The following is a 27,029-nucleotide window of genomic DNA, read 5'->3' as shown; positions in this document are numbered from 1 at the left end:
CAGTATAACATTTTCAAAACATTTATTGTATTTCCCAGAGGTTCTTCAATGGCAGACACTTGTACGCCACTTTCGTACTTCGCAATCATTTCCTTTTTCGACTCGATAGTTGTTTTCCACTTTTCCTTCCCTTATTACAAACCTTCTTGTCACCCATTATTATGGGAAGAAAAAAGGAAATGAAACCAACAAAATCACAATAAAATGTGTGTACTTGACTGAACAAGTATAAGAAATTAAGCAAGGCATTAGCGCGATCTACTGTCAATGATGGGGTGCGTAACTTAAAGTATCCATAAAAAGTTTCAAATTGAACACTCTTTACGTGATAACAATGCCAAACTGAGTTCAAAGAGCCTTTATATATATTTTTTTCACCGCGCCTATCTCATTTTCTCTCATTTTTATCATTGGTGTTCCGGCAACATTAGGCTGGAGAAAATTAAGCCGGGGTAGGGGTTGGAGAGGGATTTCACGTGCGTGCTTCCGGTTTTCATTTTTTCGAGGATGAAAACGGTAAAAGTAAAAAAGGACCGTTTTAAATACTGTTCAAATGCCAACCCAAACCCCCAAAGAGATGAAAAAAGAGTGCTCTTTAGAGAGACGCTTATTTGCACGCACAAAACGAGCCGCCAGACATAGGCTGCAATCGTGATTTCAGCCAGAAGATGGCATCAGCAAGAAGAATATTTTGAAATTACATACAGAATAGAAAATAAGTATTTGATCACACTGCTATTTTGCTCTTTCTCCCACTTAGAAATCATGGAGGGGTCTGAAATTTTCATCGGAGGTGCATGTCCAATGTGAGAGATAAACTAAAAAGAAAAATCCAGATACAACAACTACATAATCTTCCAAAACCAACCAGCTCTAACAGAACAAAACATGAAATTAACACGACACAACAAATATTCCAACGGCAATGACAGGAGTGCCATGACGACAAGACCCTGAAATATAATGTAGGCGCACTAAGTGTAATTGAATAAAAACATAAAAGTCAACGTGGGATATTTTGAAACAACAACTAGCTCTAAATGAAGCAAATGTATAAGGAGGAAAACACAGGACACTGTGGACTACCAAGTGCTTTCAACAGAACAGAACATGGAGAGAAAAAAAGGACGCAGGAACACACTGATTGATAGAACATGTTCTAACCAACCAACACTAACAGAACAAAACATGAAAGAAAACACCAGAATAACAGTATCTGACATTAACAAATAAACAATAACACTGCCATGACGATGAGGCCATAAAATATAACGCAGACACACTAACTAGCTGCTACTGAATGAAAACATGAAAGAAAACAACAGAGAGTATATTAAAACACGAACTATATCCAAATGAACAAAACATAAAAAGCAGACACAAAATGTGGTGGAATACCATTTGGTTCTAACTGGACTAAACAAAAACGACAGGACTCAGGGAACATACTCACACATAGATAGAACAAATGCAGTGTTAGTGTTCCAACACTATCCAACATTAACAGAACAAAACCTGGAAGTCAAAAGAGCTACATTTATGATCCCACAAAGCTGTAGAAGTTGTCTGTCAATATAAACTCCCAACAACTCATTGTGAAATCATTTCTCGAAGACAATTCCCCACAAGAACCAAATCACAGAACATGAAAGGGCAGAAATTACAGCACAATCTAGTATATATAAAACAGAAACTGCAAAAATATCATAATAAAAGCACCACAAAGCTATAATAACTACCAAAATGGGGTCTTCAGGACTGGTCTCATCATCCGCAAGTGGAAAGTAAATAATTGCATTGGGTTAGCACGCCACCTATCTATGGTTAAGAGACACTACATATTTCAAGCCGGCATAAAACTGATATATATAAATTTTGTGCAAAAAAAAAAAAAAAAAAAGCGTTCAAACAATGAATACTTTAAATATAAATAGTACTCAGAAAATACTTTAAAAATATTTGAAAAAAATAGTTTGTTTTCGTATTAAAAAATTGACATGTGACTGTAGAATGAATTTCTCTCACACTTGATGACATTTAACCCAAAGTCATTCTGGGTCAATTATTCATACATTCATTTTGAAAAAAAAATTGTGTCTTAAAAATACGCGAAAACTTCTCACTTGTGTCTTAACCCCTGATTAAACCCAAACAAATTCTTTAAATCATATTGGGTCAATTTTCTTATCCGTGCCCAAAAAGTGACGCACTTCCGTGTTTACGTCACGTGGATAAACTCTCCCACAATACATTGCGCGTGAGTCACTTGTTGACATGTCCAGAAAAAACAACGCTGAAATTTTCGGGATGATATTTGCAGCTTGACTCGTAATCTGGGATATCGACTCTTCCTCTTAAAGGTTGGTTTTCATATAAGCCGTTATATACATTTCATCATCAGCTATTCGCGCTGTAAGCTAACCGTTAGCATGCATAACATTTGAATACGGTACTTATTTAGCTACTGTGTCAACAAGCATTAAAATGGGCGTGGACCCTTTAAAACTGGGCTGTGGAATTTGATTTCTTATATTTGTTAGTTTTTTTAATATATATGATTCACTTTGCGTCAATCCGCAATGGGAATCACAAACAGGTGTGCAACGCACCTGACCCGATTAAAATCTACAATTTGGTACACAAAACGATACATGTACAGCACATTAAGGAAGGGGAAATGCATTACAATATACACTATGATAAATATTGATTAAATGTGTAGAGAAGTTAGTGACACGTGTCCCTAGGGAGCGCCCTTTCACTGTCAATTGTTTTAGTATTATGTTTCAATGTAAGCAGGTGATTTTAATTTGTCCATTTGGAGACCCCTTATCTTACCCCTACATGTACCTGTGGCGCCATGTTTCTTTAGGATCGATCAGGTGAGGACGTCTTCATTTGCTGTCTATGTCAAATATTAATTAATCATGCTGTGTATGAGATTTTTGTCAATAATTTAGTGCTGTCAAGATATGTTCACACGTTTTGTTGTGTAAATTAAGTTTAGAAGGTTTAGTGTTTTACTTTTGTTGATTATTATTTGTCAAAATATGTCAGGACTGCTTCTTTTGGATTGATAAAGAATTAAAAGTAAAAGTCTCAGCTGCGGGGCCCCACGGTGCAGAGGTTCAGGGTTCAAGTCCAGCTACCGCAGCCTTCCTATGCGGAGATTACATGTTCTCCCCGTGCTTGCGTGGGTTTCCTCCCACATTCCAAAAACATGCATGTCAGGTTAATGAGCCGGTCCAAATCGTCCCTAGGTGTGAATGAGCGAGTGAGTTGACGATCGACTGGCAACCAGTTCAGGGTGTCCCTTGCCCACTATCCGAAGATAGCTGGGATGGGCTCCAGCACCCCTGTGACCCTACTGAAGATAAGTGGTGCAGATAATGGATAGATGGATGGATGGTCTCAGCCTCATCTTGGCCTCTGTACTGGTTCCCTCCACACCAACATCTACAACCAAAAACACAATGCCGACTTTTTTTCAAGTGTGCACGCGGACAGTGTTTTCCCATAATTTTCTTCCGAGCGCGAATTTCCTGGAGGCTGATTCGAATAAAACGGTAATATTACATTTTCATTATTCGCATGTATTTTATAGAATAAATATTCAATAACAAATATTCAATAAAAAAGGATTGTGCCGATAGGTTCAATAATGATAACAAAATATTTAAGTTGTGTGCAAGCCAAGGAAAGTCTACGCTTCTAAAGTTTAACTAAGCTACTGTGAATGTGAACTGGTCTTGTGAGCCAGTATTTTCATCCATTTTACTTGCTTTTATAAAAAAATTATTTTACTCATTACTAATATGGACCAGCGTTATATAAGAGGCAAAAAAGTCACACAAAAGTGCCATTTTAGTGGCTCAAAATTTCTTTCTTTGCAAAGATGCCGCCGGTGTTCTGCGCTTCCTCACTACTGGGCGAGATTTTTAAATGTGTGTTATTGAACATATATATATATAATATACGTATATATCTCATCTCTCATCTCATTAGCTGCACCGCTTATCCTCGGTAGGGTCGCGGGGGATACCCTGAACTGGTTGCCAGCCAATCGCAGTGCACACAGGGACAGACAACTCACTCATTCACACCTAGGGACAATTTGGACCGGCCAATCCACCTGAAATGCATGTCTTTGGAATGTGGGAGGAAACCGGAGTGCCAGGAGGAAACCCACGCAAGCACGGGGAGAACATACAAACTCCGCACAGGAAGTCCGGTAGCTGGATTTGAACCCACACAGGAGGTTCCCAAGACCTTGGAACTGTGCCGCACACGCGCTAACCACTGCGCCGCCGTGCTGCCCATATGTATGTATGTATATATATATATATATATATATATAACGAATAATGGAAATGCTATATTACTGTGGGCGGCATGGCGGCTGAGTGGTTAGCGCGTCCAAGGCACAGTTCTGAGGTCATGGGATCAAATCCAGCTACCTGCATTCCTGTGCGGAGTTTGCATGTTCTCCCCGTCCTTGCGTGGGTTTCCTCCAGGCACTCCGGTTTCCTCCCACATTCCAAAAACATGCCTGTCAGGTTAATTGGCCGGTCCAAATTGTCCCTGGGTGCGAATAAGCGAGTCAGTCTCTGTGTGCCCTGCGACTGGCTGGCAACCAGTTTAGGGTGTCCCCTGGCCACTGCCTGAGGACAGCTGGGATGGGCTCCAGCACTCCCGCAACCCTTCTGAGGATAAGCAGTGGAGATAATGGATGGATGGATATATTACTGTTATAGTCAAATCAGCCTACGGTAGGAAATTTTGCCCGAGTAGGAAAATATGGCAGAACCCCGGTCCAGTGAACAAGGGTCACAAATGCATACCTTATGTTAAAGTCGACTTGAGACTGTATCCCTTAAGCACATCGGTCGTTGGGGCACCATTTCCCGTGGTGTGTCTTGGGCAAGTACAGCCTGGTGGTGCCCATCCCTCTCTAGGCCAACACATGTTTCCACCCGGTCTCGAACCGGGGCCCTTTCGGCCAATGTGCTGACCAATACACGATGGAAACACGGACATAAGATTATAATACAGAAAATATTCATAATTTTTGTAGTCCCCATGAAAAGTGGTCTTAATAAAACCAAATTTTATATGTGGGTATTTTTGAACTAAACACTCAGCAGGTTTGAAAACATGTAAAAAAAAAAAAAAAAAAAGTCAAAGTTTACCCCAGAATACGTTTTTTCTTGGTAAGACAACTTTTCTTGCGGCTATATTCTGACGTAAGAAAACTATTTTGGGACTTTAAGCTCATAAGTGAATACCAATTCTTACTGTACATGAGTGTTTATAGAGCACTTTGAGTCAGAATTTGTTGTCTGAAAATTGCTAAAGAAATACATTTTGATTGGATCCTGAAAAGAAGTGCTTTAAGTTAGCTTAAAAGATCATTATTGTGACCTTTTTCCTGGTATGTTTGTTTGAAACCACGCAGAGGAACATGTGCAAATGAGACATCAAAGCTCTGTCCAGACGACGTCTTAATTTAAGTAAATGTTGGGAAAAAAACATCTTTATAAGCTTGGTGAAAGGACGAGTTTTGGAGGGCTAAATTTGGCAAAGTAAACACAAGAACTATTTTTGCACTAAACCTGGTCCAGGTTTTATTGGCTAAACCAGGGATCGGCGACCCCAAACGTTGAAAGAGCCGTATTGGACCACAAACAAAACAAAAACAAATTTGTCTGGAGCTGCAAAAAAATTCAAAGCCTTACAATAAATGAAACACATGCAGTATGTACTGTATCTCTATTACCTTCACTCAACTACTGTACCGTCAAAATGTCTTAAGTTGGGTGCAGCGCATCCTGTGAAGAATAATGCACCACGCAAATACTCTGTTGTAGGATACAGCCCCAAGTTTAATATCATTACCATGTGAATGAATTACAGTAATCCCTCGGTTATCGCGGTTAATGGGGACCAAAACCACCCGCAAAAAGTGAAAATCCGCGAAGTAGCGATTTTTTATTTTTTTTTTTCAGACCCGCAAAGCTCTGAACCCGCGAACGTGGAACCCAGAAGTAGCGAGGTCCCACTGTACACTGTTTCATTGTTTTGATTAAATTCAAAAAGTCAAATTTTTGAGGTCATGTTTTTTATGAGGATTAAAAAAAAATGGAACGTGCCTATTTTGCTGTTTTCTTGGGCAACAAATAGATTGCAATAAAACGCAGCATGCATTCATAAAAAAATGGCATCCTTTTGAAAAGGTGAAGTAAATGAAATCACATTAATAACAGTTTAATTTTGATTTATGTGCGGTTATTTTTCCCTTTATGGCATTGGCCAATCCGCATTTTTGTTTAAAACGGATATCCACTTGGCTTGTGGTGGTGCCCCTTTAACAGGGGCGGAAGTTGGGCCACACAGCTCTTCTAACACAGGACCGTGGAGGGAGAGAAAAACAAGCCGAGGAGCGCAGCCTTGGTTAAGCTAAGTTCTAAGCAGTGGTATATGTTAAAAGTGTTAAGTGTCATGTTTATCCTCCTACAGAAACCGTATTGAAAGAAAAACATATTTCAATTTGAAAACATTTTTGGAAAAGCGCCAGGGAGCCATTCGGCAACGCTAAAGGGCCACGTGCGGCTCCTGAGCCGCACAAGAACAACTATTTTTGGACTAAAACTGGTTCACATTTGACTGGCTAAACACAAGTCAAGTAAAGTTTATTTTTATAGATCTTAATCACAAGAAGACCATCAATAATAATATGTACGACACCAAGAAAGAAAAAAATACGACCACAGTAATACTATAATACAAAAATACTACTTGAGAAATATTAGAAAACTACTAAATTAACTACAGATATATTATGATAAAGATACTACAAAAATACTAAAGAAATACCACAAAATTATTGCCACTAAAATACTATGATACAAAAATAGTATGACAGAAATATTATGACGGAAATACTACAAAAACGACTATGTAAATACTACGAAAATACTTTTACAGAAATTCAACAGAAACATCACTACAGTCATATAATGATACAAAAATACTACTACAGAAATATGACAGAATACTACAAAATGGATTGGGCCAGACGTTTCCTTAAATCCAAGGTCCAAAATATGTATTTTTATGATTGAAATGTTAAAATAACAACTTGTTTTCAAGACGTCCAAAAAAATGACTTTTGGGGTCTAAATTTAATCATGGTAAGGACTATTTCGGGATCAAATTCGGTCCAGGTTTGATTGGCCAAATTTAACCCCTTCCAGATGTCTTTTTTTTTAAGTGAATCACGTCTAAACAACAAGGTTTAGCTTAAAGTTCAGCGTCTGAGAGAAGTGTTTATTTGGTTGAAAGAAAAAAACGGTATTTTTCAAGATGTTGAAAAGTCGCGACGTGTTCAACACAACAATGGCTATTTTTGGACTCAATTTTGGTCCACGTTTGACCAGCTAAACTTAACTCATTCTGACGGCAATTTTTGGATTAAATCATGTTTTTAAAGAAGCCAGATTTAGTTTGACTCCTAAAGTTCAAAAGACACATGGTGCTGAGTGGATATGTGTTCTTTGGAATCATTTTTATAGCCAATTTTTAACTAAAATTCAACTAATTGTATTTTTAATTACTTCCTCATATAACTTCCGCAGATCTTGCCTGATCTTCAGAATGGATCCTCAATACGAATCCCGCCTCCTGCGCCAAATCCACCATCAAAATGACAAATGGCACCCGACTGTGAGTTTTCTTTCTTCCAATAAATTTAATGATAAATATAACCTTTTTATACATGTCAAGTCATGTTTATTTGTGACGCCCTCAATCACAAAGAGTCTCAAAGGGCTGCACAGACCACAGATTATTGCAAATCAGACTATTATTACACCATCCCCTGATCTAAAACCTACATGAGGGCAAGGAAAAACGCCAAAACCCCAACACGAGGAAAATGAAGAAACCTTGAGAAAGGACTGCACATGAGGTCATCCCCCTTCCAGGATAACCATGCTTCAATGGATGTTGCTATAACAAATAATAAACAGATATTGTCAACCTAAAATATAGGTTATTCATACGCTATATAATAGAAGTGTGTTTTAAGCTTAGATTTAAACAATTCCATTGGGGTTGCAGATCAAATTTCAAGGGGAAGAGCATTCCACAGCACCGGGGCCCAAATGGAGAACGCTCTTGAACCTGCGGATCTCTTCTTGGCTCTTGGGATCACTAGTAGACCAGCATTTTCAGAGCGAAGGCTCCGGACCGGAACATAGGGGGAAATTCAATCTGACAGATATGAGGGAGCAAGATTTTGTATAATACCAAGAGAACCTTAAAATCACATCTTAAGCTAACAGGGAGCCAATGCAGGTTAGCTAAAATTGGGGTAATGTGATCAAACTTTCTTGTCTTAGTTAACAGCCTCGCTGCAGGATTTTGTACCAGCTGAAGGCTCTTGATTTTGGACTTCGGGAGACTGGAGAGTAGTGAATTACAGTAATCGAGACAGGAGGTAACAAACGCGTGATTTATAATTTCCGCATTGGACTGAGACAGCATAGGGCGAATTTTAGCAATGTTGCGAAGATGGAAAAAAGCTGTGTTTAAAGGGACAGATATGACACCTACATTTTTGACTGAGTCACTTTGGGCCATATTACATTACATCATATGACATGAATCATGTTTATTTTTGTGATGTTTGCAGAACACAACACCTCTCAGCGCTTCCCCAATTCTGTCACCCAACAAACTCGGAGACAGATTTGTTCCTGCAAGAGCACGAGCTAACTGGGATATCAACTTCCACAGGCTCAGTGTAAGTAAAGTATAAATGGTAGTGTTCGTTTTATCTCCCCTTTTATATGTTGGCTCAGCCTTTACTTCAATTTCAGTTAGTTTTTGTTATATTTATATCATTTTTTTTCAGTCAGGTTTAATCAACAGTAAAGTTTTTATTTTTAGTAGGCTTATCTTTTCTTGTCTATTTTCAAACAATAGAAACTCACAAGGGCAGCACGGCAGCACAGTGGTTAGCGCGTGTGCAGGCACAGTTCTAAGGTCTTGGGAACCTCCTGTGTGGGTTCAAATCCAGCTACCGGACTTCCTGTGCGGAGTTTGTATGTTCTCCCCGTGCTTGCGTGGGTTTTCTTCCGGGCACTCCGGTTTCCTCCCACATTCCAAAGACATGCATTTCAGGTGGATTGGCCGGTCCAAATTGTCCCTAGGTGTGAATGAGTTGTCTGTCCCTGTGTGCCCTGCGATTGGCTGGCAACCAGTTCAGGGTGTCCCCTGCCCACTGCCCGATGATTGCTGGGATGGGCTCCAGCACCCCGCGACCCTACTGATAAGCGGTGCAGCTAATGAGATGAGATGAGGTGAGAGAAAACTGAGAGTAACTCACAATTTTAGTCATCACAGTCGTTCTACATGTTGAGATTGTTTGTCTGCAGTTACTGTTGAACTTTTCTTTCTAATCCAATTATTTCCCTTTTAATATCCTTAAAGTAAAATGTATGAATACATTAATAAATGGCTATTTTGTCTTTGTGGCTAATTCAAAGAGAGGAAGAAAACATAAATCTGAAAATAAATCATCTAGATTACTTAAGTAACACGTCCATTGATTTGAGTCCTGTTTTTACCTTGTGTAATACATTTAGGCCCAATCCCATTATTTCCTCTTTTTCCTACTCCTTCCACTTTCATCAGGGCAAAAAAACTATTCATTAAGAAACTTAAGTACTTACTTCCTGCTTACCTTGTCATCCCTTTGAGCGGCGTTTGTTGTAAAATAACAGCATATGCGACCACTTTTAAGTCTTGTTTTTCTTTTTTATCGTTTAATTTTAATCTCGTCAAAACAGTATCATTGGAAATGGTTACAACAATCAACTGTAGTATTTAATTAGCAAAATGTAAAAGATACTTTGCTTCACTCGTTCATTCTTCCTCGACTTTGCTGGGAACACCTTTCTTGAGCCTCTTTGCTTTTCCTTGTCTAAGAGCGCCCTCTGTAGAAATTTACGTTCCATATCACAACAAAAACGTAGGATGGATTTATTCCCTCTCACAATTGACGAGGGGGTGCCTAGAAGTTAGGGTGCACCCAACCATACACTGTGTCCCTTACCCTTAAACCTTAGTGTAAGCTTTGCTGAGGATTCAGACTTTCTTACTCTCATCGTGGAATGCGCTTGGCTAGATTAAGGAGTAAAATTGAGGGGAAGAGGGAGCCTGTCTTAGTTTTGGTTAGTTTAGTCGGACAAAAAAATGTTTTAATGACAATAGTTTGTGTTAGCTGAATTGAAACAATTGTTTAGTTTTTATCTTTAATTGCTGTTTAAATGTAGTGCAAACAAAAATCGTATTTAAAAATCTGTAAATGTAGATAAGTGTAGCGAATATGGGTGGTCAATAAATTATTCAAACAAACAATTTATCGACCAATTGAATTAAAGAGCAGAGTTGATTCTTTTCAAAACTCTTCCTGCCTTCTGGAGCACCACATACGTTTTTAGATCATTGAGTCAGGAAAACGGATGAAAAACCTTGTTCAGTTATTCTGAAGGGTGCCTACTCACACTTTAGGTGAATTATTTTCAGCGTTTTGATAGTTCAATATACTTTAATCAAGACACACACGCTCTTGGATTTATGGACTTTTCTTCTACTAATTGTCTACTGAAAAAGCTTAAATAGAACACGGATCAATAATGAGATAAAATAAAGAAAACTAGAAGTTGAGAGCTTAAACTGGTACCGTTTGGATGTACAACAACCTTGGCTTGATTATTACTTTGTTGTATTTTGACAGAGTTCCCCCTTTTACGTCATTCCAATACCTAGCAACAACGAGATGTTTTGCAAAGTTCTGCTTCGATGAAGATGACGGCCCAGTCTTTATGTCCTCGGCTATAGAGCGATGAGGAATCCCAGTAGGCTTGCGAGCCGGTTCGGACGAGGACCACAGGATGCAGAGTGTTGAAGGAGAGGTTGCTGGCTTTGTCTCACCGGTTTGGCCGCTAGCTTGATCAAGATTAGCTGCTGACTAGGAAAGGTTCTCTGGCTGCTTGTTGAGCTGAGACTTGGTCAGGACCTGCCAGGGTTTTGATCCAGTTCTTCTTGTTAGGCTTTGCCCTCTTCCCTTGTTGCTGGCCAAATTCAGACTGCCCTTGCGAGTTGAGACGTGTACAGGCTCTGGGTTCTGGTCTCCTAGGAGGGGAGGACCACCTGTGGTGGAGTAGTCACGGCAACTTTTGATGCGCAAATGCAGATAATTCCCCCCTCCCCAACCTCACGTTCTAGCAGTATCAGTCAGATAACATATCTATTTTATGACTTAAAACACTGCATTCACTTCACATGTCTTGCCATTGTTTGATAATTTGCTGACATTGAGAAACTGAATTCTGACCAAACGTTGAATACATATGTTGAATACTCTACATAAGTTATAATCTGTTTATAGTTTATTATTCAATTTTCCGTTGCAAACCAATTCGGGACTTTTGATCAATAATGATGATCACATGATTTTGCAAACAGGAAAACGAGAAGTCTGCAAATCAAAACAGAAAAACCAAGGAACCGTCTTCTGAGATTGTCAAAGGTGAAAGTCATTTTTATTTTATATTAAGTTGACTCAAGCAGCCTAGCGTGCTTGTTTGTGCATGTATTTATTTGAAATATTATCTTAAATACAATACAAGGCAATTTTTGTGTACAATTCAATTATTACTTCATCAGATGGTTTGACGTACACGGCGCTGTTGAAAAACGAGCTTCTAGGAGCGGGAATTGAGAGGATCCAGGACCCTCAGACGGAAGACAGTCATCTGCAGCTCTTGACACCCGAAAAGCAGAGACTCTTCACCGTAAGGAATATTTCAAACAGGGTAAAAAAAAAAGAAATGCGAATGAGTTTTCCTCTTTTATTTTTGTAGTACACACTTCAACCCAGACAGGGATCAACAGCCAGTGAAACGAACCTCTCTCCTTACTCATTATCACCTGTCAGTAGCAAAAGGTAAGAGTATTTTTATTGAATATTTCCACTATTAAGCCCAACTTGAATGTTTCTTGCAGTCAGAAACTGCTGCAATCACCTAGAAAGCCAACTAGGAAGATTCCCAAGATCCCCTTCAAAGTCTTGGATGCGCCAGAGCTGCAGGATGACTTTTATCTTAACCTGGTGGACTGGTCATCTCTCAATGTGCTGAGCGTGGGTTTGGGGACGTGCGTTTACTTGTGGAGTGCCTGCACCAGCCAGGTACACCTGAAAAAATGACACTTGGCTGTACTGATTATGTATTTTGCTTTTGGAGCACAGAGTAGCTTGCACTGAACAAATCAAGTCAAGTCACATTTTTTTGTAAAGCCCTTAATCACAAAGTGTATCAAAGGACTGCGCAGGTGACAATTACACCATCCCCTGATCTTGAACAAATAGTAAGAGAAGAACACCATGGGATATGAGAGGGTAGAGTAGAGGTCAGATATTGGGCCTGCGCGTGAACCTGAAGCATTGGAAATGGTTACAACAATAAATTGTAGTATTTAATTATCAAAATAAATAAGATACTTTGCTTCACTTGCTTATTCTTCCTCTTCTTTGCTGCAACCACCTCTCCTGAGCCTTTTTGCTTTTCTTTGTCCTTCCATTTCACATCATACAAAAGGATCTTACCTCTAATTTGTACCCTTTCTTTAGTCTGGCCAGCCAGGCTTCTCTCTTGTGTTTTTTTTTTTGTTGTTGTTGTTTTTTTTTTGGGTGGACTTACTTTTACTCAAGTAATTCTTTCGATAAACTGATTGTTTGGTAAGCATTTCTTTAACTCCAAATCACTTAATCCAAAGAAATTTTCAACCTCAGTGTTTGGGTGAAAGATGCGCCGCTGCCTCCTTCGACCTCCCTCACGTCAGACGTCATTTCCGCTTCTCGCCAATAGCTTACACGCTTTACACACTTTCTTTCTGCTTTTTGGCCAAATATTTCACTATTTGCAGCCTGTAATCTGCAGAATGATTTTATTTTCGGTGCCAAATTTGTTCAGTTTCACTTTAATTTATTTCACATCGTTGTTGGCTACAAAACGTTCATTTCAGCGCTGCTTATGCAGTGCACACTTTGTTTGAGGGACTCGGCCCCAACCCCAAGCTGCGTAGTTCTGCCGAAGCGAATAGTCCTGCCTCTGAAGTACGCACGGCCTGACGTAAAGCTTCGCGTTTAGTTTGCCGTTAAATTAAAACTTCGGGTTTATTTCGGGCTCAGTTATCAAATCTAGTTAATCCGTCTGGTTTGGGCGGGTTAGGGTTTATAAACCCGCGACTCGCGTCGGGCTGAATTTTTTTTAGGCCGGAGTTTACATCTTGTACAGAAGAAACATACTTACGTGTGGATAGAACAACTACATAATGTTCAAACGGCAACAAGCTGTAAAAGAATAAAACATGGAAAAAAAGATGAGACAAAAAATATTCCCACTGGTGCATAGAACAACAAGAGTGTCATGATGACAAGACCCTTGAGTAGGGCCCACTAACTAGCTGCATTATGTAAGAACACAAAGTTTTATCCATCTATCTTCCCTGGACCATGGCCAACCCAAATGCCCAAACACCCAAACAAGTTAAGCACCTCGGCACCCAAGGTAGTCATGCTTTCGTCCCTCCAGATGGAACGGGGCACAAGGAAGCTGCCATGTCACTCGGGTCAGGGTGACACAACACACTCTTCTGTTCAACTTAAGGGCCCGACAGCTTTCACTGGTTTACCATTGCCGCATCATTCAGGTGCCCTGCCCATCCCTTAGAACGCGTCCTTTCACAACACTTCTCTAGTCATTCCTATCACCAACATGAGCTCTAGCTTCCACTATATTTAGACCTCTTTCCTGCAGTGCACTCATAACACCATCTATCCACGTCAATCGAGGCCTTCCTCTTCGTCTCCTTTCATTTACTTCTTCTCTGTAGAGGACATTGCCTGCTCTCGCTACCTCAGCAGAGCAGAAAACATCATCAAGGACTTTTCTCACCCCGGCCACCACCTCTTCGACCTTCTGCCTTCCGGCAAGCGCTACAGGTCACACAAAGCAAAAACAAACAGACTCAGAGACAGTTTCTTCCCCACAGCCATTACCACCCTAAACAGACACCGCACAAAAAACTGAAAACTGTTGCAAAAAACTACCTCACACGAATGTAAAATGGTACTCACGTACATGCTGTCTGCAATATGTTTGTTCGCTGCTCAAAACAGACACCGCACAAAAAAACTGAAAACTCGTGCCAACACCACCTCATATGAATATAATGGTACTCATGTCTATGTTCTTGCACATGTCGACTGCACTACGTTTACTGCTCACCTTGCACAATGTCTGACCATTTCCTTTTTCTGCACTATGATGTCTATGTTTGCACCAATGCATATGCTGACTATTTTTTTGCACTATGATGATTTTGCACCAAATGCAATATTGCACAACCCTTACGATACCAACGGTATCACGACAACACTGTATGTTACATCCCACATGCCGACATTTCTTGTGTAAATACCATGTAAATTATAACTATAGCCTTATCCCCCTTGTTTTATAACCTTATCTTCTCTGTTCCTTTATCTTCTTGGCTCATACCTCACTGTGAATGTGTAAAACTGGAGTGGCATGCCCAATTTCGTTGTCACAATATGTTAACCCATTTTGTAACAATGACAATAAAGGTATATTCTATTCTATTCTATTCTATCCTCTTCAACATTCGCTCCTCATCCATCCTCTCCATGTGTCTAAACGAACTGAGTACTCTCTTATCCACACGCTTGCTCAGTTCTACTAATACTCCAGTTCTGTCTCTCACAATTTCATTTCTCAATCTATCCAATCTTGTCACTCCTCTCATACTCCTCAAAACTCAGTACACAAATTAACTGAACAAAATACGAAAGGTAGACCATATGGGAAATTTTTGAAAACCAACTAGTTTTAAATGACCAAAACACAAAAGAAAACGTGATATGTTGGAACACCAGGAACACCAACTACTTCTAAAGGAACAAAACATGAAAAGGAATGATACAGTGGACATACTCACCCGTGAATTGAACAACTGTTCCAACACCAACGAGTTCTAACGGAACAGAACGTAAAAAGAAGACGCAAGAAACGTTCCCTCAAATGGGCAGATTAACAATGAGAGTCCCATAATAACGAGACCAAGACATATAATGCAGGCACATTAGCTGTACCTGAACAAAACATGAAAGTAAGGCAACACGGGATATGTTAGGACACTTATGAACTTGCACTGACAAAACATGAAAGATTACGACACGGGTTGAAATACCTTCAAGTTCGAATTTGACAGAACACAAAAGAAAAAGATCCAAGAACATACTCACCCGTGGCCATAACAAATACTTAATGTCCCAAAACCAACGAGCTCTAACAGAACAAAACATGAAAGATGTGGATAGAACTACAATGAGTGCCATGGTGACAAGAGAATGGAATATATGGACGGGAGGACTTGCTATAACTGAACAAAAACATAAAAGACGACGCAGGATATGTTGGAACACAGTTTAACGAACTGAATGTACAGTACATGAAAGACAGACTATTGTATCACACTAATAAGGGTCTCAAACCTTTAAGGTGAGAGCTACTTTTTGTTACTAATTAGCACAAAGGACGCACAGTTTAATATGCATTTCTGTAGTAACAACTAATCATGTTATCACTATGTTGCACAACATGTGAGATGCATTTTTATGACGTAAGCGAGGTGCCGAATGTGTCGCGATAGTTGTGTGCTCCATGGAAGTGCAAGTTGAAGTTCAGTATGTTTTAGCTCACGGGTTGCTGACGTTCTCGCTCTACATGGTAACCGTAAAGGTTTGTTTTTTTCTACAAAAAGGAGCTATCCAGAACCTTATCAAAACAACACGCTACATTACTTCCAGGTTGATTGTTGGAAGCAGGGTTGGATAAACGCAGTAGACCAATAAAATCATTCATTTACTGGAAAATCACAATGAACCAACACCCGTGAGCTATTTTCAAAATGGGTCCGTGGGCACCTCAGCTGTTCTTAAAGGGGCACCACGTTGGAGACCACTGGTCTAACTGAACAAAAACATGAAAGGAGACGGTTCGAATAAGTTATGAAACTGACAAGCAGTAACTAACTGACAGGGAGGAAACATTCTGTGGAATTGCCTCCCACCACTTGACTGATAAGAATCGAAACTTGAACTTGTTGTCTTTGTGACTACATTGAGCAAGGAAATATTATTTGACAACGTTCCTTCCTTAGGTGACGAGGTTGTGCGATCTCTCCGTGGAGGGGGATTCAGTCACATCGGTTGGGTGGTCCGAGAGGGTAAGTGCGTGTCTATAACGATGAGAAAATGGTGATTTGAATACTGAAAAAAATCTTCATTTGTTTAGGGAAATCTGGTAGCAGTGGGGACTCAAAAAGGCTACGTTCAGATCTGGGATGCCGGCGGTGGAAAGAAACTCTCCACCCTGGAAGGACACTCGGCCAGAGTCGGTCAGATTTTTTGCAGTTGAATGAAATGATAAACAATGCTGCTGCAGCATTTTCTTTTTTCTCTCCTTCACTTTTTCTATTTCTCTATGGATTTCTTTCTTTGCCTCTCTTTCTCTCCCCCTCTCTCACTATTTCTCTTTTTATCTCTTTTGTTTCTCACAGTCTCGCTCTCGCTTTCTCACTCTCTTTGTCCCACCCTCACTCTTTTTCTCTCTCTCTCTTTCCCTTATTTCTTTCCTTGTCTTTCTCTAATCTACTAGTCCAGCCCTCGAGAGAATGTTTGTTTGATTGTGTGGCCCCGAGATAAAATTAGTTTGACACCCCTGTTCTAGAACCTACACATTTATGCTACACTTGAATTGCAACAAAAATAAACAATATTATAAAATGACAATCAGCTCTAAACAACATAACGTGAGTTTAATAAATTAAATCTTACTCTACTGGTCCGTTGTAGGGATGGGAATTCTGACTCTTTTTAGAGAGTCGCCTTTTTCGGCTTGCCTCACTCTCAAATGGCTCTTGTTGTTTTGTTTTGGTGGTTCAATCCTTATATTACTATTTATTATGTTTAATTATTAATGACTTAAAAGGGGAAAAAACTAAAGCAAAATGAACACTGAAAAAGAAAGGAAACATAAGTTAAAGTATTTAAAAAACTACAAAGAAAAAAGAGACACTAAAAAACAACGTTAAACTTTTTTATACCCAACAAATTCAAGGTAAACAGCATAGAATCTCAGAATAAAAATGCATTTCGAGCAATCACAAGACAAAAATACCTTCTCGAAGGGAACCGGCTCTCGATAGGTGGGTAGCAGGCTCCCACTTCCAAGACTCGGCTCATAGAGACGTTTCGTTCGCAAATGTCACGAGTCGGGCGCTGTCAAAACTCATCCCTTCTTCGCCTTTTCTTTCGGCGCTTAGTAAAATTGTATTCGCAATCGCTATCTAACTATTTGGTAGTCGCTATTTTGAATGGTGACATGATCAGAAAAGACGTGAATGTAAACAAACTCTGCAGAGAACAGTAAACCACTTTACTCAAAGTAACGCACTGCTTTTAACTGGCAGTATCGATAACGGCGGAACAAATAATGAGTCCGATTACCCCGTTACTGAAGAAAAAAACACTGGTCATTCACTTGTGTTGTCAGGCGCGCTAGCATGGAACGCTGACCAACTCTCGTCAGGCAGCCGCGATCGCATGATCATCCAGAGGGACATCCGGAGTCCCCCGCTACAATCGGAGAGGCGGCTGCAGGGACACCGGCAGGAAGTTTGCGGATTAAAGTGGAGCACCGACCATCAGTTGCTCGCTTCCGGCGGCAACGATAACAAGGTTTGTAGATACCACAAAAGATGCAGATTTTCAGATTCAGATATACTTTATTGTCATTCTTGTACACGTGTATACAGAACGAAATGTCGATACATCTGACCCGCACAGTTTCCTTGAATGTACAGATATAAATAAAATGTTGTATTAGGTTGGATTATTCAAGTACTAATAATATACTAAATAATTATAGCTATGTATAGTATTATACAGTAGTGCAAAGAGTGCAAGAGGAGGAGCTAACCAGATGTGCAAATGGGCAGTCAGGTAAACAAGTCACTATACAATAACACTGGAGTACGATAGTGCAGAGCAGAACAGATGTGAAAAGGAGTGGCTAGGTATAAGAGAATTGCCAGTAGTGCAAGGACAAAAAAACAGATGTACAGATTAGCAGCTGTGTAGGCTTACTATGTGTGTGATTGACCATTTAACAGTCTAATGGCCAGGGGGACAAAGCTGTTGCAGAACCTGGTGGTCCTGCACCGCACACTGCAGTACCTCTTTCTAGAGGCTAGCAGAGTGAACAGTCCATGATGGGGGTGAGAGGGGTCCCTAATGATATTCTTAGCTCGGGATAGGCAGCGCTTTTGGCCAATGTCCTGAATGGAGGGGAGAGAAGTCCCGATGATTGTCTCTGCTGTCCTCATCACCCTCCTCACACTACCCCAGTCGGAGGCACTGCAGCCCCCACACCACACAGAGATACAGCTAGTCAGGGTGCTCTCTATGGTGCCCCTGTAGAATGTGATAAGAGTTGGTGGGGGCAGGTGGGCTCTCCTCATCCTCCGCAGGAAGTACAGGCGCTGCTTTGCCCTCTTCACCAGTGATGCAGTGTTCACAGACCAGGTGAGTTTGTCTGTGATGTGCACCCCTAGAAACTTGGTGCTGCTGACAACCTCCACATTCTTGTTGTTGATGAGAAGTGGGGCATAGTTGGGCTGGTTTTTCCTGAAGTCGATAATGATCTCTTTAGTTTTGTCAATATTCAAGACCAGGCTGTTGTCTCTGCACCTCCTCTCTGTAGGCCAGGTCGTTGTCGTCCCTGATGAGTCCCACCACTGTTGTGTCGTCCCCAAACTTCACGATGTGGTTTGTGGCTGACCTAGGGACGCAGTCGTGTGTCATCAGGGTGAACAGCAGGGGGCTCAGGACACAGCCTTGGAGGGAGCCCGAGCTGAGGGTGATGACATCGGAGATGTTCTGACCAAGCCGCACTGACTGGGGTCTGTCAGTGAGGAAGTCCAGCAGCCAGTTCCGCAGGGGGGTGTTGAAGCTTAGGAGTCTCAGTTTGTCTACCAGGTGTTGTGGGATGATGGTGTTGAATGCTGAACTGAAGTCCAGGAACAGCATCCGCACATGGGTGTTCTTCTCCTCTAGGTGTGTCAGGCTCAGGTGAAGAGCAGAGGAGATGGCATCCCTGGTGGAGCGGTTTGTACGGTAGGCAAACTGAAAGGGGTCGAGTGAGGAGAGGAGACTGGAAGTGATGTGCTCTTTAACCAGTCTCTCAAAGCACTTCATTATGATTGGAGTCAGTGCAAAGGGCTGGTAGTGGTTCAGTGATGAGATCTGGGGATTCTTTGGCACTGGGATGATGGTGGCAATCTTGAAACATGATGGTACCGTGGCTTGGTCTAGCGAGGTGTTGAAAATGTCTGTTAGGACACGAGCCAGCTGATCGGCGCACTCCCTAAGGACCCGCCCTGGAATGTTGTCAGGGCCTGGAGCCTTTCGTGTGTTGACCCTTTTCAGGGTCTTCCTCACGTCAGTTGAGTCCAGGAGGATTTTATTTATGATTTTTCTGTTATTTTGTTACACGGTGATAACTCAGTACTTACATTGTGTAATATTGAACCAATAGAATGCAAGGTACTGTCTAAGGCTGTGTTTTTTTAACCAATGTGCCGATGCACACTGTCGTACTGTGATGTGGAAATGATCTAATTTGTGTGCCTGTGCGCCCTAGCAAAATATTTCCTTCATTTGGATTTACTTTTACCTGAGAGCCACCGACTGGTGATGTCACGCTGGATTTTTTAAGAGAAAGAAATGTGCCCTGGTTAAAAAAAATTATAAAAAACCACCGGACTAATGCAAAGGAAAACCAGTGCCAGATGAGCACAGTGCAGCAGCAAAATGACAGTGAAACATGGCAGCGACTACTCGGTATGGATTCCACTATGTTTAAGAAACACCAATTTCTCGACCTCTGAATATTTACAAAAACTAACATTGGTATGATACAGAGGCTCTCCTACTTACGACCATTTGACTTAGTGAAAACGGTAAATACGAAAAAAAAATTCGGGATGTCAAAAAATATCCGGACATTGCTGTAAGGTTACATTTTGTATTGTGTACACCTTTTTCCGAGTACAGGACATTAATGTAGTGCTTCTTTTAGCTGCTACTAATGTGTGGTGGCGCTTCCACCCGGAAGTAAAGAAAAAAAATCTGGCTTCCTCTTCCTTGTTCGTGTGTAAACATCCTACTGTATACTGTATCTCCAGCGCGCTAAGATCTTTGACATTTATTGTTTTATATCAGGTGCATCCATTCAATGTGGTTGGTGTGAAGTGTAAAGAGGCAAGCCGTTTTTTTTTTCTTTAAATAAAAGTGAAATAAAAAGCTTGATGCGGTTGAGAGAATGGTTGGATCGCTTTTTTTCGGCCACTTTCTACCATGGAGGAGGAAGTCGCCTAACTCTAAGTCTGTTTAGAAATGACACCGACACTGCTCTCTGGTGGTTTCTCTTTGCATTGCTTTTCTTCTTCCCTCGTGATTAACTGCAGCTGGCCTTGAAAGTGCTTAAAAGGGCTTGAATTTGGCCATTGAAAAGGTTTATGAACTCTTAAAATATATATCTTGTGATTTTTATTGCTGCTAATGCTATTACACTGCTTTTCCTTGCACTATTGTTGCGATGCACTATTCTTTCCTTGCACTATTACTTAAACTTGGGCCAGTCTCTAAAGACCAGGTTGTGAATATTTTTGCCTATTTATGGTGAGTCTCTTACCTTATTTTTCCCTATAATGTCTTCGTTACATGTTTACCCTTGAGTGCCGTGTCTAACACAATGATTCACCACGTTGATATTAAGGACAAATACTTTTGGGCGGCAGTAGGTCACGAGGTACAACGCTTGTCTTGGGACTGACAGGTCGCAGGTTTGATTCCTGGCTTTCCAGTGTTAATGTCCTTGGGCAAGACACTAAACCCCTAATTCCCCGATAAGCAGGTTGGCGCCTTGCTTGGGTATCGCCACCATCAATGTGTGAAAGCGCTTTGAGAGGTCGCCAGTGACTTAGAAAGTGCGATATTAATGCAGACCATTTATTATTCCATCGTATTCTAGTTGCTAGTCTGGAACCACTCGTCCCTGAGCCCCGTGCAATCCTACACCAATCATCTGGCAGCAGTGAAGGCCATCGCCTGGTCTCCTCACCAACACGGTTTGTTGGCCTCCGGGGGCGGCACTGCAGACCGCTGCATCCGCTTCTGGAACACGCTCACGTCGCAGCCGCTGCAGTGCGTGGACACGGGATCGCAGGTCTGCAACCTGGCTTGGTCCAAGCACACCAATGAGCTGGTAAGGATGTTTTGGATTTTTCCTCAAAGCCCCGGTGTGTGTGTTTAGTGACGTGACAATACTTCATTCTTTTAAATAAAACGCTTGATTCGAATAACAAGCCAAAACACATGTATAAACTCATAAACATGATTTTAGGTTTAGAAACTTTGAAGAAGTTGATATGTCTGGTGGCCATCTTACGACTACAAAAGCCCGAATGGCCAGTTTGCATATCTAGCTTGTCATAGTGATGCTTTTAGGACTTAATGGCAACTTACTGTCAGTGTTGGCTATGTTACTTTAGAAATATTGAGTTATAGGTACTCACTACTTCTTCCAAAAAGTAACTGAGTTGGTTACTGAACTACTCTATAGTAAATGTAACTAGTTACTAGGGAAAGTAACTTTTTCCATTGCTTCTAAAAAGTGGTTGTATGTTATAGAATTTTAAAGTTTTCTAAGCAGTATCTGAACAGTGTCTGAGTCAGTTCAATACAGAAAAACCGAAAGGTAGTTGGTTTATAGAACCTTTTAATATGTATTGCACCTAGATTTATCCGCAGATTTATCCTCCACTTGAAGTGCAACAAATATAAACGGTAAACAAGGTTTTTTTTATTCTCTTCATGCTGGGGGTTTGTGTTTTTCCTTGCCCTCATTTAGGTTTTGGATCAGGGGATGGTGTGATAGTCTGTAGTTTGCAATAGTCTGTGGTTCCGACCGCCCTTTGAGATTTCTTGTGATTAAGGGCGTCACAAATAAACATGACTTGACCTAAAATAACTATCTGTCAGAGACCAGAAACAGATACAGAACCCACTTGCGTTCGTTTCTCTGTTTTATTGAGAAGGAGGAAAAGGCTTGCACCCATTATCCGGTGATCGTCGGTCACGGGTAGCAGACCGCTCGGAACGCGGAAGTGGTATTTCCGTGGTGAGCAGGGAAAAACAGATCGATGGCCGGGACAGAGGAGCAAACCCGTAATCAAGTTCAGAAAAGGGTTCGGAGCCGGGAATCAAACAGGAATCAGGATAGAGTCAGGGTCGAAAGGGCTTGCCTAGCATGAGCTGAGGTTCGCAGATGGACTGACAACGGGTGACAGTAAGACTCTGCCACCAGTTGCCTACGTATCAACCAATCACGGCTTAGCATTTTTCTGTGTTTAGATTGGTCATGTGAAATTTGCTAGGCTGTGATAGGTTGTTACTTGGGTCAGGTAAAATAAGTTTTTGTTCCTTTTTTGCTATTTGTCTTCTTTTTTGCCCCATCTACCGTTTTTTTTTTTCTTTAAGTTTCCTTCTCTTGCCACCTACTTCGTTGCAGGCTATTGCTCGTTACTAGCCGCTCTTGTTATTGTTAGTTGCTCATACTGTATCATTCAGTATCACTTGCCTTTCACAGTAAGTAAACTTCTCCAAGTTCCATGATTCAGGGTTTGGATGCTTGACAAATTCAATCTTTTGCTGGCCTTTTTCAAAGCTTTTCCTGCTAACCGCTAAAGTTAGCCTCTCGCACCTTCTCTGACAAACTCCGGCTTTTGGCTCTTTTGAGCCGCTTTGGGTGCATCCAGCTCGCTTTGTCTTTTATTGTTGCTGACAAGGATTAACAGCAGTTTTCATGTCCTGTTGCTGGTTTTAAAAATGTACTTGCTCACACATGACAATAGGGAAGGAGGGCTTCTGAATTTTGTCAAGTGGTATCCCTCGGGCTTCCAGAGTGTGTCTTCTTCAAATGGGCACATTTCAGCTTCATTTTAAGCTACAACGATTTCCAGTGCTGAATTTATACACGCTGTAAGTGTAATTTTCTTTTTTTTTTCTTTTTTTTTTCTTCAGGTGAGCACTCACGGCTACTCTCAAAATCAGATTTTGCTGTGGAAATATCCAGCGCTGACTCAAGTGGCCAAACTCACAGGGCACTCCTACAGAGTTCTTTACCTTGTCAGTTACATTTTTGTTAAATAACTCATTTACTGTACGTCATTTCTGAACACGTAAAATTGTGTTTAACGTCAGGCTATGTCGCCGGACGGAGAAGCGATAGTAACCGGAGCCGGAGACGAGACGCTACGCTTTTGGAACGTGTTCAGTAAAACAAGATCCACAAAGGTTGATGACAGTCTCGTTGTTGCGTATTTTAATATCTATATCATGTAGACCCCCAGAATATGGCATGAATCTCAGGTGGGGATTGCAGAGGGATTTCACAGTAGGTGATAGAAACCTATGCTAATACGCTAAAACTTTCCAAACTCCTCGTCAAAACATTTCAATGACAACATTTTATATTGTAGGTAATACTTGTGTTTAATATATATGAATATGATTGAATAACATGTAATATTTATACATTTGAGGGCAGCACGGCAGTTGAGTTGTTGGCACGTCCGCTGCAGAGTTCTGAGGTCATGGGATCAAACCTTCCTGTGTGGATTTTGCATGTTCTCCCTGTGCTTGCGTGGGTTTCCTCCGGGGATGCCGGTTTCCTCCCACAGTCCTAAAGCATGCATGTCAGGTTCATTGCCGGTCCAAATTGTCCCTAGGTGTGAATGAGCGAGTGAGTTGTCTGTCTCTTTGTTCCCTGCAACTGGCTGGCCACCAGTTCAGGGTGTCCCCTGCCCACTGCCCGAGGACAGCTGAGATGGGCTCCAGCACTCCCGCAACCTTACTGAAGATAAGTGTGTGTGTGTGTGTGTGTGTGTGTGTGTGTGTGTGTGTGTGTGTGTGTGTATAAAATGTACCATTGGTGTACTGGTACAGTAGAGTTGGTGGAAAGTCGCCAAGGCGGATTTAAAATGAAACTGAGGATGGTGATGCCCTTATATTTTGTTGCTTAAATCGCCTACTTTTTTTTAAGTGATGTCTCAATCGTCGATATGTCACTGCCACATTACTTAGCGAGGGTAACAAATCGTGTGCCTTCTTCCAATACGATAAAAGCAAGCTTCATTTCCATAGTTAATATGTTCTTGCTTCTTCCTTTAGAGTCACTGAAAGAGTTAGGATACATAGCTAATGATTACAGTACAAAAAAATTACAGCATTCTTCTTCTTGCAAAGTTTATATGAAGCACAAAAGATTCTGAACAGAACTAAAAAAGAGAAAGACATTGTTGGAGGTTGTTCAGCCAATGGCAAATCTCTATTTCATAAGGCCATAACACGAATAACAAGCCAGCATTTTATGATTTGGACCAATAGCAGACAGGTTCTTTTTGGACGTAGCACGCAAATAATTTGTTGATGTCGAATAGTGGCGACATTTCTGTTACAACGGGCTCAAAAAAAAAACATTGAATTCTACATCGTAATGTGAAAATATGGTAAGGAGAGGACGCTGTATTCCAGGGGTCTACCGCATATCATTTTGAATTGAATTGTTTTTATTGTCATTGATATTAACGTTGTGAAACGTATGCAATGAGATTAGGCATGACACTCCTGGGTAAAACATGTATTGTTTATGTACTTTTCTTGTATTTGTTTCTTTTCCTTTCAGGAATCTGTGTCCGTGCTGAATCTGTTCACCAGGATTCGGTGATGTCGAACGGCGACACAATCAGTTATCGCGATTGACTTCTTGCAAGTTAAAGTTACGTTAATTTACAAAGCTGTTTATGTAACTTAAAAGAGGATATGCTTTTTATATTTTCACAGTGGTGGCTGTTATTTACTTGAATCATGAAAAGATGTTATTTGATAAAAGAGAAGACATTTTGACAAAAGTCTACTTTTGTTCAACGCACTTGTTAAAGCAACGACGGTGCTAAAGTCATCGCCTCGGTTTCTGCAAAATTTGAGAATTATTGTTTAAAATCCTGGAGTTGGGTTCACTTTGTTTAATGCTGTGCATTGAAGTCTACTACATGCTTGATTCTCTGTAATAGATTAATAAAATATGTTTGGTTCAAAATTAGGTGTCATGTTTGTCTGCTTCCGGAAAAAAAACGAACAAAAAATAAATCCGTTTATTGCATATTGTTGTATGACGTCCGAGCTTAGTTATTAAAAGACGAGACAGGCTGTCTGCAAAATGCATTATCTTGGAAATATTTGTAAAATACCTATGACGTATATATCAACATTGTTCAAGATTTGTAAAATACCTATGATGTATATATCAACATTGTTCAAGAAACATGTAAGCTATCAGAGTATGGGTGTGTGTGAATGGGTAAGTGTAAAGCACATTGTAAAACGCTTTTGGAGGTCTTCAGTGACTTGAAAAGCGCTATAAAAATGCAGACCATTTTCCATTTAATCTATTTGTTGTGATTTTCCGGGAAGCAATTTGAACAAGATTAAAGAAATAAACTAGACAATTCCCGTGGCAATTGTAAGAGTTGTGATTGTTTTGGAAGATGATCCCAGCATGTATATATAACCCCGGTTGTTAGCATTATGAGTTAGCATAAAGTTTTTAACTCAGAGAGATGTATTTGTCAATTTTTACCTGGTTCTGTGGGGGGACTCCCATTACCAAAATTTTTTAGCATGAAGCAGTTAGCCTTAAGCTGTTAGCATCACTTTTTAGCATGTATCCATTAGCATAACTCATCAACATGTACCCATTAGCATAATTTGTAAATATGAAGTCGTTAAAATATTGCCATTACAAAAAAATTTTACTATGAAGAAGTTAGCATTGCCGACAGCTAGCTTGTGCTAATACTTGGGCTGGCTGTGCCAGCCCAACCCATTGCCGACAGTGTTTACAGCTAGCTTACGCGAATACTTGGGCTGGCTGTGCTAGCCCAACTCGTCACCAACAGTTTTTACAGCTAGCATGAGTAAACATAGAATCAACCTCTCATCGCTAATACTTGGGCTGGCTATGCCAGCCCAACTAATCACCAACAGTGTTTACAGCTAGCTTGCGCTAATATTTGGGCTGGCTACGCGCACATAGCTGTTAGCATCCTCTCGCTAACATCCACTCTTTGGAATTCACCATTTACCCATGGTTAAAGGTAATGTGGGTTGGGCCCCCTCAAGCCACCCTGGACAGTCCCTGGTTCCTATGCCTACCCTTGGGAAAACCCCTGTTTACCATGGCTCCCCATTATATTGAATGGGCCCATGTATTCTGGATGGGAGACTTTCAAAATACATTAGACCAGATGGGGACTTTATTTTGGTCTCCGGGGCCCCTTGCTATCTAGATCTATCTATCTATCTACATAAAGGGATTTTTTTAATATATTAACAAACAGTAACTTGGAAGATGGGGAATAAAAAAAGGAAAAACTGTGTAGATGTACAGAATAAATCAAATTATGACTGATGGAAAAAAGGGCAGTGGTCTCAAACAAAGTTGTTTAAAATACAAGTTTTAATGTTTTTAATAATAATTCTTTAAAAAAATACACAAACATAGATTTTGACTCGTGGAAGTATGGAGGACAAAAACTGCCTTAATTTATTTAATAAAAAAAAATAAAAAATGGCTTTTAATAAAAAATCCTTTGGTAAAACATTTTAAAATCTTATCATAGGTAAAATTTACATAACTGCCATGGTTCTTAAGGGAGCCCAAGAGGGAATGTTGATTGAATTTTTGTTTTAAGGA

The 27,029-nt window shown here is 40.6% G+C and overlaps 1 protein-coding gene and 1 long non-coding RNA gene across 3 annotated transcripts; one reads left to right on the top strand and one right to left on the bottom strand.

The window, feature by feature from the left end:
- Positions 1 to 1,136: 1,136 nt before the first annotated feature.
- Positions 1,137 to 9,941, bottom strand: LOC148354791 (uncharacterized). 2 transcript variants are annotated; one of them, XR_015852210.1, is made up of 3 exons: positions 9,735 to 9,941; positions 4,842 to 5,007; positions 1,137 to 3,456 (listed from the first exon to the last, which is right to left on the bottom strand). It is a non-coding gene; the product is annotated as an uncharacterized LOC148354791 (long non-coding RNA). The 2 variants fall into 2 exon arrangements; XR_015852209.1 differs by having other exon boundaries at positions 9,746 to 9,941.
- LOC148354790 (fizzy-related protein homolog) lies at positions 2,210 to 25,373 on the top strand. Its single transcript, XM_088349456.1, has 14 exons — positions 2,210 to 2,360; positions 7,635 to 7,722; positions 8,693 to 8,803; positions 11,533 to 11,596; positions 11,734 to 11,861; positions 11,931 to 12,013; positions 12,073 to 12,256; positions 16,312 to 16,377; positions 16,446 to 16,548; positions 17,706 to 17,890; positions 21,246 to 21,479; positions 23,297 to 23,401; positions 23,477 to 23,569; positions 24,960 to 25,373. The coding sequence occupies exons 2-14, from the start codon at positions 7,654 to 7,656 to the stop codon at positions 24,999 to 25,001; spliced, it is 1,467 nt and encodes a 488-aa protein (XP_088205582.1). The 5' UTR covers positions 2,210 to 2,360; positions 7,635 to 7,653; the 3' UTR covers positions 25,002 to 25,373.
- The last annotated feature ends 1,656 nt before the right edge of the window (positions 25,374 to 27,029 follow it).

This window comes from Urocampus carinirostris, chromosome 12 (genome assembly GCF_059441175.1).
Source record: "Urocampus carinirostris isolate Australia breed hairy pipefish chromosome 12, RoL_Ucar_1.0, whole genome shotgun sequence".
NCBI lineage: Eukaryota > Metazoa > Chordata > Actinopteri > Syngnathiformes > Syngnathidae > Urocampus > Urocampus carinirostris.
This window is presented reverse-complemented; position numbering and strand designations above follow the sequence as displayed.